At 40.1% G+C, this 12,828-nt stretch overlaps 2 protein-coding genes across 2 annotated transcripts in view; one reads left to right on the top strand and one right to left on the bottom strand.

Annotated features, from left to right (window-relative positions):
* rfx6 (regulatory factor X, 6) overlaps positions 1-4,485 on the bottom strand; it is an 83,527-nt gene extending 79,042 nt beyond the window's left edge. The window contains exons 1-5 of the mRNA XM_060854823.1: positions 4,257-4,485; positions 3,402-3,558; positions 3,000-3,123; positions 2,558-2,619; positions 2,062-2,139 (exon numbers count right to left, since the gene is read on the bottom strand). Coding sequence (XP_060710806.1) covers positions 2,062-2,139; positions 2,558-2,619; positions 3,000-3,123; positions 3,402-3,558; positions 4,257-4,485 — 650 coding nt within the window. The remainder of the gene's footprint in view (positions 1-2,061; positions 2,140-2,557; positions 2,620-2,999; positions 3,124-3,401; positions 3,559-4,256) is intronic.
* Positions 4,486-4,738: 253 nt separating this feature from the next.
* ccn6 (cellular communication network factor 6) overlaps positions 4,739-12,828 on the top strand; it is a 60,407-nt gene continuing 52,317 nt past the window's right edge. The window contains exons 1-2 of the mRNA XM_060854816.1: positions 4,739-4,954; positions 5,547-5,653. Coding sequence (XP_060710799.1) covers positions 4,739-4,954; positions 5,547-5,653 — 323 coding nt within the window. The remainder of the gene's footprint in view (positions 4,955-5,546; positions 5,654-12,828) is intronic.

The raw sequence follows: 12,828 nt of genomic DNA, 5'->3' as shown, positions 1-12,828 counted from the left end.
ACAAAAGTGTACACATGTAAAGTGATGTGCACAAAAGGCAAAAACAAGGTAAGATAAACACAATTGGTTTGAGTCTGGAATGCACAGCATGAAGTTATGTTGGAGGAAAGTTCAGTTTAGACATTTAAGAGGGCATGATTATTTAAGTTGAAAGAACGTAGAGGGTATAGAGATAAACCATAAAATTGGTACTAGTTTCTGAGGCTCATTTCAGAACTGGTGCAGATGTGATGGGCTGAATGGTCTTGTGCTTTAAAACTTCTTTAATTCTATGAAATCACTAATATTAGGGTACTTCAATTTTTTTACAAGTGATTAAATTTCACAAAAGGAAGTATTTTACCTTGCTTGATTTTTACAAATTGTAATAAACCTTTTCATTCAAATGTTTCTCTCCTCACTGGTTAAGTTGGTAAAGTTGAATAGAACAGGAAGTTTCACAGTCAATTCTCAGACTATGCTAGGTAGTTGATCTCATGCAAAGCTGTAATAGGAACAATAGCTACAAATGGTCTCAGACGTTTGGACCAAGGAGAAAGAAATCAGATGGACTTGTTGTAGACTTTAGACTTTGGTAGAAAGCTTGCATTTGTAAATGTCTCATAAGAACACAAACACTCACAAATTCACATGGAAAAAATAGGCTGGCAACATTCTAAACACTCACAATTACCACTTCAGTGAGATCACAGATGGCAAATTGTACTTGTGAAACTATATCCCAAAAAAAGTGCAAACATTGTGGGTGGCATGGTAGCTCAGTGGTTAGCGCTACTGCCTCTCAGCATCAGGGATCTGGGTTTGATTTCACCCTTGGGTGACTCTCTGAGTAGTGTTTGCACATTTTCCCTGTGTCTGCGTGGCTTCCCACTGAGTGGTCCGGTTTTCTCCCACAGTCCAAACCTGCGCAGGTTAGGTGGATTGGTCATGCGAAATTGCCTATAGTGTTCAGGGATGTGTAGATTAAGTGTGTTAACCACAGGAAATGCAGGGTTATAGGGGCAGGGTAGGGGGATGGATCTGGGTGGGATGCTCTTTGGAAGGTCAGTGTGGACTCATTGGACCAACTAGCCTAGTTCCACACTGTAGAAATTCTATGGAGCTTCTTGAGGGTAAGAGATAAAATGGGAAAGAATTGGAATGTTAAATGTACAATTTTAAATTTTAAAATGATGCCAACGGATCTGCTAGCCTTTATATTTTAATATTAGTAGAGCACAGTCTAGGCTGTCAATTATTCAATAACATTTAAAAATTCAGCAAGTGAAACTGAGTACAGCATTTAAACACATGTTGATCCAGAACTTCAGAATCCGTGTGGTAGGCCAGAGAGAGTCAAGCACATAGGCATTTAAAATGTGATTTTACATGAGTTAGACTTAAACTCAAAATGCTATAAACCTGATGAAAGAATGATTATTTACTATAAATTAATTCATACCTTTTGGTTCAATAAATTTACCAGTTAGATGGTGAATCTGCCTTTTAATTTACACATATTTTTCTGTCCATTTACTTGACTACAGGAATCATTCAGAGTACTGACACTAATATACTTACAAGCAAGCTAGACAAATACAGAAGAGAAAAAAAATAAAATTCTTAAAGGACAAGATGAAGTAAAGTGGGTAACTTTTATGCAGCATTAACACCAACACAGATCATTAGCCACAATGGACTGTTACTGTGCTCTCTGTATCTTATTTACAGCAGGTTAATTGTTCTCCAATTGCTGTTTATTGGTGCCACAAGCATCAAACAGCAACCAAGATTCACATTTGGTAATTGCAGATTTCTAAAGCAATATATTCGATCTTCTGTGTTATTCGTGTATACAATGCTCCACCAATAACTGGGAATAGGTTTATTGCAGCTCAGAAATATATTGCACTTTGTTTGATGTCACAGATATTGCATTAATCCTGTTAGCTTTCTCTTCAGCAAATATAATTTAAGTTAGGGCACAGCTGACTAATAAAGCCAGCTCCTGATTACACTAATAATCATTTTCAGCCAAGAAGGAAAAAGGATGTTAATATGGCATATATAGAATAAATTTACCTTGTCAAGCCTTTGCCCGAGTAGACTGAATGGTAATATGCACTGCTCTCTTTGATACCAATTCCATAATAGTGATATCTGCAAGACAGTGCCATGATTTTGAAGTTAATTTTGCTTTAACCCAATAAGGAAACAAGCTACTACAATGTCCATCAAAATCAAGTGCTTGCATGAAATCCTTTTCACCTGCGTGAATGCACACATTTTCACAACATGTTGGATTAGCATACAAGGAGATGCGAGAGGGAACAACAGGCTTGTGGCACAAAGGTCAGGAATTAAAGGAAGTAAGTTGATTTGGACAGAAGCTAGTAACAACATTAACAGACAGATGTCATCTGAGTTAAAATAAACTTTAGAAAATTGCTGCTAATAAATCAGCTGATACCTTTCCAGATGGTTTCCAAGTTTGACAAATCCAAAGTCTATACAATAAAGCAGCTTGATCACCAATGACAACTACAGCTCACAAAACAATGACATCTGACTGGCTTACTTTGAATGTCCTCTTGTCCCAAGTCTTCTGGTGGTGAGAAGGGGAAACTTCTGGCGTATTGTCTGAAAAAAAGAATAATCTAACAGGTTATTTTTGAACAAATATATAGTACACATTAGAAAGTCTGTGTATCTTTGTATGATGTAAATTCAAATACTTGGAAACATTGCTTGCTTATCTCCCTTATACAAAGCATTTTCAAAAGTAGTGAGTCGGTGTAATTTGAATGATGTTATGGTTCTACGATATTAAACAGATTTAAATTTTTAATATATTAATTCAAATTATCCATTAAGGGATCAAACTGGAAGATGAGGTGAGTATTGTCATGTAGGTCGGATTTAGTTATGGATAAGGCTGGTATCAAAAATGTCCTTTGAAAAGGTAATACTGACTTTATCCTGTGCTGATGGAGGGACCTGGGTGACTAAGCACGCCTTACCTTTCCAAAGGTGGCAGCGCAGGCTGGTTCCAGCTTCTCTTTCCTACAAAAATCTAAATAGTGGGCATAGAGAATACACCGGGGCAGACAGACCCCGTCACACACGATGTAGTTTTCTTCCAACCTGACAAAGGAGGTGAGCAAAATGTGAAAGCGTTAATTAGGAACATTAACTGCACATCGGGACAAATCTGACCCTTGTCCAAACCGTCAACCGAAATCCTCTTTGCTCCGCTTGTTTTAGCAAATTCTTCGACAATCTATCAGATTAAAGATTCATTACCGAAAATCTATCGCGATTTCGTGCACACGGGATGTTTATAAAGCAGCAGACCGAAAGGGGAGCTCACCACAATAGTGTTGTGATGTTCGACTCAGCTCAATTCCATGCAGTGTCCTTACCATTGCAGTGTGAGCTGTGTCTGCTTCTTCTTGTCCTTGATGATCTGAGTTATAGTCTTTTTCTGACATTGTTGTTCCTCGCTTAGGAATGATTTTCTTTCAGGAACATGGCTTTCTTCTTCTTCAGAAGATCCGACTTCGTTGCAATTTTCTGATTCTGAGGGAAACAGTGAGATTTTGAGGCGGACCTTCGAGTCTATTTACATTTATTTCTTTAATCATTTATTTAACGGAAAACATCGAGTCCCTGCGTCCATCGGCGTTTCAGACTTTGACTCTACAATGTTCTAAAGAACAACAGTTTTCATTATTTGGTATTGTGCAGTTCCTCTTCAACAGCAGGGCGTCTATTGCCTGTTACATCAGCTTTCCAATTAAAACAAAACTCTAAAAGGTCACTAGACATTGGTCCTACTCAAACAGAATAAGTTGGGGTCACAAACTAAGATTCTGCTATGATGTACAATTATTCGAATTTGTAAACCTTAAGGTAAAAGCTTAGCACCTGTTTTGATTTTTTTTATCAGAACTGCACAGAATTGTTTCCTTATGATTGTTCAATGCCAGTGAATTGTTACTTTTAAAAGAATCCATCTAATTGTTCCGATAATATTTTGATTATTCTAAAAATTAACATAATTACATATTGAGGCTTTAGTCTTCCTCCCGTTGGCTGTTGCTCTGCTAAATTTAATAATGATCGTGTGATGGAAACTTAATAAAAAGGGATAGCGACTTTAGACCCTGCACACTTGACCTCTGCTGTTAATAATGGCTGAATAATCCTGCTCCCAACAGGTTTCTCAAGTGTGTAGCCAACAGCACAAATCTTTGTCACAACTGACAGAATCCCACCTGATTTAATGCCAAGATCTGTCCCTATCTCCCCTTCTTCACAACCGGGCAATGAGTTCTTCTCGAGTTCGTCACAGCCGCCGCAATTTTCCGCAAACGAAGCCAAGTGTTTGCCGATCAGACTCATGTAGGGCTCGTCCTGGATGCCAGACACCAGTTTGTGCGGGGTCTGCAGGTGAACCACGGCTGAACCCTGGGACTCAGGGACCCTCTTCAGGGGCATCTTCATGGTGAACGCCAGAGCGAGTGAGGGCTGTCAGAGTGCCTTCCGCTTTCCCCACCCCTCTTCAAACTGGAACCACTGGGATCAAATCAAAAGCGCATGATTCCCTTCGAAAAGGTGGTGAAAGATCAGTCTGCGGGTAAACAGATTCTCACACAGTAGCCGATGACAAACTCCTCAATCTGATTCTCAGTATTTCCAATTGGCCAGACACTTTAGGCTGGAAGTCCTACTCATCAGTTTGATATCATTGCAGTCAATGGATGTACGAAAGCTCTTCTGGTGTCGTAAAGCATTCCTGATGTTTTTTTTTAGATCCGACGTTAACACATCTATAACCCAGGCTACACGCTTACAACAGCTATTTAAACTCTGCCGAGCCCGCCTGTTTGTTTGCACACCGCAGATATCAAAAACGAAGTCAGCTGTCACCAGCAGATGGGTGAATTTGGTCCGAAGAGCTCTTACTGTGAAGGTACCCTTGTTAATTCAGCCCACAGTTACGTCCTAGTGATGAATCACGCTTGTTTATCATTTAAAAGGAAATGTGGAGAGCAGATTCCAGCCAACCACCAACCCCCCCACCCCACCCTCCAAAATTAATGATTAACTGAAGGGAACAATCATTTCTGATAGTGCCTTTCAGATTTGTGTTTATCATACGGCTGTAGATAGCTGAGCCCTTAGTACAAGGATAGAGAGTGGCTTAGAAAGAGTCAACAAATTACTGACTTTTAAAACTTCCACAGAAACATTGTTAAAGGGGAAAATAATGTTGTCTTTCATAGGAACAGTGTTCTGACACAAGATTATCACAGATGGTAAATTAAAGAGCAAGCAACATACTTAGAATTCATTTCCTATCTTGCTAATCGATTTTGTATCTACTTTTCTTCTTGTTTATTCCAGGTACCTCCTATCCATCTGCTCTAGGGTGAGTCATTGCATTTTCCCTAAATACAACTTGGATGTCTGAAACCTGCTTTTCCCCTATCTATTGCTTTTACTTACTCCTCTAACTTTTTTACTCTCTCCATCTTAAATCTTAATTTTTGTTCTGTTACCAGATTATTTTGTCATCTCTTGGATCGTTACCTATTATAATTATTGGGGCCATTCATGAGCGGAATCTCATGAACTTAATCCTCATTTGGATATGTTTCAAGTCAAGAATGTAAGTAAATGAATCCAGCATGATTGTTAACAGGAGCTTGGCAACCACTTGGTCTGCAACTTAGGCAAAGGAGTAGGCTATTCTGCCATGGTGTCTGGTCTGCCCTCCAAAATCATGGCAGATCATCTCCTCAAAGCCATTTTCCTGCATTATTTCTTTATCCCTTGATGTCATTTGTGTCCAGAAACCTTCCAAATTCTGTGTTGAACTTTCTCAATGTTTGAGCAAACGCAACCATCTCTTCATTGTTGCTGGGACAAAATCCTGAACCTCTCTTTCCAACAGCACTGGGGTGGTGTAAATACCTCACCATGGACTACAGTGGTTCAAGAAGGTGGCTCACTACGACTTTCTGCAGGGCAGTTAGGAATAAGCAATAACTGCTGGCCTAGCCAGTAATGCCCACAATGCGTAAAAAAAAAGAGAATGATAAACATTGCTATTTGACACTTAGTGATATTCATGTTGAATCAATGTCATCACATTAACTACCGTGTTCTACACCATATTATGGATTTGGAGACAGGTAACAAGAATGTAGACTAGCGGGTAAGGTTTATTTCACCTTCACTACTTATTCTGTCTTTGATTGGGGTTGAAAATCCAAACAGTGGCATCTCTACTGTGGATGCAATGAATAGGTGCTTTTGAACCTATCGTTCCCTAAAATGTCACATTTGGAAATTTCTTTCTTTGTCTCATGTTTCACTTTGTTCTAGACTAACTGATAGAAACTGATGACAGTGATTAATCAGCAAAGTAATGATTGCCATTGATAAGGTGGCAGAAGCGTACCAATGGGCTGAAGGATGGTGAAAAGGTGTGATGGCAAGCAGGAATATCAAGGAAGGAAGCAGTGAATGGGAGAGAGATGCAGTGGCAATGGGGGACTTGAGAAAGGAATATTTCCTTCCAATCTGTAAGCTGCATAGATTGCATAAACAAAAATGAAAAGGATTTAAACAAAGAAAAAAAACTGTACTCAACCCAACATTCATCAATGTGATCAATGAAGCTGCTGAGTCCACAATTGCTCTGTTTTAACTTGTTAAGTGAACTACTTTTTGTTTGTCTTCTCTGAGGCTGCCAACCTGAAGTAAACTTTATAGCTATTATAGGGAAGGGTGGGATTAGATTCCTTAGAGTATGGAAACAGGCTATTTGGCCCAATAAGTCCACACTGACTCTCCAAGGAGTAGCCCACCCAGACCCATTCCTCTACCCTATATTTATCCCTGACTAATGCACCTAACAGTATGGGCAATTTAGCACGGCCAATTCATCTAACTTGCACATCTTTGGACTGTGGGAGGAAACCCACACAGACTGTCACCCAAAGCAGGAATTGAACCCAGGTCTCTGGCACTGTGAGGCAGCAGTGCTAACCACTGAGTGACTGTGCTGCTCATACTTTGGTGAAAAATATCATTGGCAGTGAGGTGTAAAGCATGCAGGGAGTCAGTGCATTAATTTTGCTTGAAATTAGAAAGCACACTGATCTATGTCCTGGACAGTGCATGAGTCTGTGTATGATATTCTTGCCATTTACTGGTCTTGCAACCCTCTCCTCACACTTTGAGATACTTACCCTGGCTACTCTGGGTACAATCACAGCCATTTTCTTTCATATTATATCACTTTGATTCTCTGCGAGGTGAAGGGTGACAGTGTACACTCTTCAGCCAGTGGCTTTTAACCTTCACTTCTGTGGGTCAGTGAGGTCCTATTTCTGAAAGCCCTTCCCATGAACTCCTTAAGCTATGCACCTTCTCAGGTCCCATCAAACCCCTCCACATGAACTTGTGCCTACCCAGTTTACACCATCTCCTTCCCAATGCAGCCCCTTGACCATGGAGACACCACCGCAGGTGTGGTCATACACTATCTCCTGCTTGATGCTAGGGTGCTCCTGATCATTGATGGATATCTCTCCTGCAGTACCTCATTCCCATTCATGCTTTACCATATTCACCCTTTTGTATATTCAGTTTCTCCTTTCCACCCAGCCCTCAGCTTCCAATCCCCATGAATAGGTTTTTGACTCTCCTGCTAGCAGCAGTGACCACTCATATCCCTGGCCCTTTTTCCCCTAGTTTCTGTGCATGGACACAATAGCCTGACCATAGCCCACCCCCAGAGTGACTAAATGAGACAGCCCCAACAAGAAGTGACCAGACCCCTGTCTGACGCCTGTACAACTGTACAAATACCCAACTGCATTAGCTTTACCCTCCCCCATCCCTCATGCAAACGTACTGCTATAGACTACAGAATCCAAGCATGATCTACTCCTTGGATTCCAGAGGCATAAAGCCCCTGACCGAGAACATTCCTGACTGAGCACCACTGTCCCATGGTGAACCACATGGAGGCTCTTTGAAGCCAGTGTTGAGCTGAAGTCATCATGTTCCAAACTGAAATTCTCAATGCATAGTTTGCTCATGACAGGCTTTAGGACAGAGAGTTGCAAATTAACGAAGCAAAATGTGCAGTTAATAAAGTTAACAAGCAATAATTCCCCCATAATAGGCAACGCTTGAGAAGAATCTTGCCTTGACATCTGTAACTTAGTTAAAAGATGCATCAAGTTGCTCCTGACATTACGTTAGGCCTTGCCAGACCTCGAGTGTGATTCTGCCACATTTCTTGCCATACTTGTTCTGACTCGTATAAATTCTGCTCTACGTTTCTTTTAGCTCAAATTTTGTGTAGATTTGTTTTATTTGTTTTGTGCACAGTGCATAAATTAGTGCAGAAAGAAAAGGTGCAGAGACTGTGCAGGGTTAGTGGGTGGAACTGAAAATGTGTTGCTGGAAAAGCGCAGCAAGTCAGGCAGCATCCAAGGAACAGGAAATTCGACGTTTCGGGCATAAGCCCTTCATAATGCCCTTCATTAGTGGGTAGAAGGCTGGGATATCAAGAGAGAGTGCGAGGAGATGTTGCAGGCATTGGTAGAGCATGAGCTTTGGTGGAAAGTGAATGCAGTAGCAGGAGTAGAATGAGAGGTAACAAAAACAAAATTTGCTGGAAAAGCTCAGCAGGTCTGGCAGCATCTGTGGAGAGAAATCCGAGTTAACATTTCAGGTTGTGAAGGATTCTGAGGGAGAGTCACTAAATCCAAAACTATAACTCTGATTTCACTTCACAGATGCTGCCAGAACTGCTGAGCTTTTCCAGCAATTTCTGTTTTTGTTTCTGATTTTGGTTTTCATACAGGATGTGAGGTAACACAGAGAAGGGTGTTGCAATTGCCCTGGCACAGCAGAGAAACTCATTGACTTTCTTGTAGCACTGTGTCAGTTCTACCAGACTGTGAAGATTGCACTGACCTCGAAGGCAGGGGGGTGATGAGGTGACCTCAGATCAGGCTGCCAGCATCTGCTAGTCTGGTCTCTTCTGCTGTTCCTCCAGGAAAAGGATGTCCATCTTCTTCTTCCATCAGAATCCTGACAGATATCTTACAATTCGATGACATCTTCTGAATACCTGTGTATCTCTTAGCAGGGTAGCCTCAGAATGCCAATGCTTGTTTTGCTGCACAGCAGCCTTTTACATATAACACAGACACCAGGGATGTTGGTATTTCAGCAGATGTCTAGTGAGTAGTGAATTCTTCTGGTGATGGTCAGTGATACAGTGGGGCTAGAATCAGATAAAAGGGTGCCATTTTGAGGAGTAGATAGATAATGCGATGAGTTTAGTAAGATACGGCAAAAGATCTCACTAGAGACAAAAAAATTGAAAAGGGATTACAGCCAAAACGTGGACTTCTCTCCCTCCTGCTGCTGCCTGACTTGCTGCGTTCTTTCAGCCTACTGTCTGTCTACTATGAATGATCTCACTAGGCTTTCCGGCAACAAACCTTCCATGAATCCCTGTGTTACTCCTACTTAACCAAAACAAAGCAAAAGCTTCAGCTCATAACCCTGTTGTACATGTGCCATGTGCCCTTCCACACTTTTTCAAGACAGATTGAAGAAAAAGTTTGTCAAGTTGAAATTAGATACAGATTGCTTGATTCAAAACATAACATGTGAACATCCAGATTAGTTTCATTTAGCTTAAGCACATGTCTTTGCAGTTTGAAACAAACTAATAAAATGCTACAACAACAGGTAATATTTCTCTTCACAGGTCATTATCAAAATTTAGCACAGAATCATATAAGGGGATATTGGTGTAGAATTTGACATCAGAGGCAAAATAATGGTGCTCATCACAGACATTGAAGAAATCTATATGAGAGGATTTAGTGATCTCCCCTTTCCCCATGTTAGTTTCGTTAAGGTGTCAATTATAAAGGGATGACCCTGCATAGTATTTTTGGAGCAGCAACCCAACAGATGTTTTTGCAGAATTGGCCAATTGAGATCCAGAGTACACTCTCTTTGCAATTTTGGGGGGGGGCAGGGTGGGTCAATGTGGTTGCCTCATTATGATCCTTCCACCATTTCTTCCACAAGACTACCTCCAGGATCTGCCATACTCCCAATATTACAGAAGGAGTGCAGGCAAACTGAAAATTTTTGATTGCCTTTTGATTGATGGCCTTAACTGACCTCTTTATTGGCTGATATCTGGGTAACAATTCTACAGCCGATCTGGGAAATTGACTGGTTGCTAGAACCTTCACAGGAAACTACTGTGCAATTAATACTGGGAATTCTGATGAAGAGTCACTCAAATTGAAGGTTCATTCCACTTTCGTCCCAAAGATGCTGCTAAACCTGCTGCGTTACTCGAGTAATTTCTGTTTTTATTTCAGACTTCCAGCATCCATAGTTATTTGTTTCTCTGGCAGATTATTTGCTTCTCATCCCCCCTCTGAACTGACAACAAAATCCCGTCTCACATATCTAGTAATGTCATCAATGGGTAAACAGCCCATCACACTGAAATATTCTCAGTCAGAAAATAAGTGAAAGGAGCTGAGTTGTTTAATATAAGTTAAAATTTTACAGGCTTTATATAGCTTTATTGAAGTGATCTGTGATTCAAAAAAGTGATTCAAAATCTTAGGGGGCAAAGTGAGATGACTAAACATCCACGCTTCAGGCTCACTGCCTTTATTCCTGATGAAGGCTTTTGCGCGAAACGTCGATTTGCACTTTGGATGCTGCCTGAACTGCTGTACTCTTCCAGCACTACTAATGCAGAAACATAGAACTTATTGACTTTACTTGAAAAGAATGAAATAAAGTACAATCTTTTTAATAGTTGCTGGTAGGTGGGCATTGTTGCCTGGTCCACCATTCATTGCCTATCCTTAGTTGCCTTGAGATGGTGGTAGTGAGCTGACTTCTTGAACTGCTACAGTCACTACAATGTCATTGGGGAGGGAATTCCAAGATTTTGACCGAGTGGTATTGAGGCAATGGCTATATATTCAAGCAAGGACTGTGTGTAGCTTGGAACAGAACTAACAGGTGGTGGTGTTCTGAGTGGACACAAGAAAAAGTGAGTGATTCTAAAATCTACATGATCAGACCAAGAACCTACTTGCTGAAAAATACACAGCACCTGAATGATATGCTTGTAAAAGCAGAAAGACTTTGACAAAGTGGGAATGAGTTACAGACCTGGAGAAAGGTCATTGCTAACTTGCTATTTTTTTTAATAGATATTTTTATTGAAAATTTAACATTTTTACAAGTTTACAAAAATAAACAAAACTCTCAAATACAAACATTGATATACAATTAAATCTTAAATAAATAATAACCAAAATTTAACAAAAGAAAATTACCGAGAGAAAAAAACAAAACTCAACTAACTACTAATCTAATCTACAACTAACCAGGGTGTATAATTAAGTCTCTTACATTATTCAAATAAGAGAAAGAAAAAAAAGCCAACAGATAACACAGAAATTGGATAGTGAGATACATGTTTGGAATGTGTTAACATCAAATGTAACAAAACCCATATTCATGCGGGATTTCTCTCCCAAGCAGCCCAATCTCAATTAAATAAAAGCCAGGTTCACAATCTCAATTAAATATATGCCCTTGTTGGGATGGCCGAAATATCTGTATTTATATAATTCAAGAAGGGCTGCCATATTTTATGAAATAATTCAGTCTTTCGGTGCACCATATTTGTAAGGAAGTCAAGGGGAATACATTCCATAATTAATCTGTGCCAATTTGAAAGTCCAGCGGGGTCCTCAGCCACCCAGTTTACCAAAATATATTTCCTTGCACAGAAAGAGAGGATAGAAAATAATCTCTTCCCGTGCATATCCAGGGAGGGTAAGTTCGAAAAGCCCAAAAGGAGAGATACAGGGTCCACTTTGATTTCCATTCCTAAAGTTTCTGTCGGGGTACTTGCTACTTTAGTCCAGTATCTATGGATCTTATGACAGGTCCATAGGCAATGTACAAGGGTGCCCACCTCTATTTTACATTTGGGACACATTGGAGATGCTCCTGCCTTAAATTTTGCCAATCGATCTGGTGTTATATGGGCCCTATGAAGTATCTTCAGCTGGATAGCCTGAGTTCTGTTGCAGATGGTGATTCTTCTGGCGTTTTCCCAAATGTCATTCCACGTTTCTATAGAGATTTCTAGTCCCAAATCCTGATCCCATGTTTTAAGCAGATTGTCCATATCTCCCGATACTTCATCATGTAGTAAATGATCAATAGTACTGACGGAAGATATCCCCATTGGTCGTAGCACTCTACATTCTCTGTCTGATTTATAAAGACTATCTAATAACGTAGTCTTCTTCTGTATATAATCTTGAATTTGGAAGTATCGAAAGAGGTCTCCATTAGGTAATCTGAATTTCTGACGCAGCTGTTCAAAAGACATCAGGACTCCTTCTTTAAATAGGTCCTCTAAACATGAGATACCCCTGGATCTCCAGAGTTTAAAAGTGGCATCTGTAAATCCGTATTGAAATCCCCATGTTCCCACTATCGGAGCATAGGGGGATGTTTTATGTGAGTTGCCCTCATTTTGCCGCATTATATTCCAAGCTTTAATTGTGTTTAGTATTATAGGGTTTTTACAGTCATCCGTAATGATTTTCCTCTTGTCTGAAAATAAAAGGTTAATAAGTGGGCATTTTACTTGAGAAGCATCGATGTCCAGCCAGATTGACTGTAGGTCAGACAAGACCCAATCGGCTATGTAACTTAATAGGGAACTTAATTGATATTTCCTGAAAT

Source organism: Hemiscyllium ocellatum, chromosome 3 (assembly GCF_020745735.1).
Source record: "Hemiscyllium ocellatum isolate sHemOce1 chromosome 3, sHemOce1.pat.X.cur, whole genome shotgun sequence".
NCBI classification, from domain to species: Eukaryota; Metazoa; Chordata; class Chondrichthyes; order Orectolobiformes; family Hemiscylliidae; genus Hemiscyllium; species Hemiscyllium ocellatum.
This window is presented reverse-complemented; position numbering and strand designations above follow the sequence as displayed.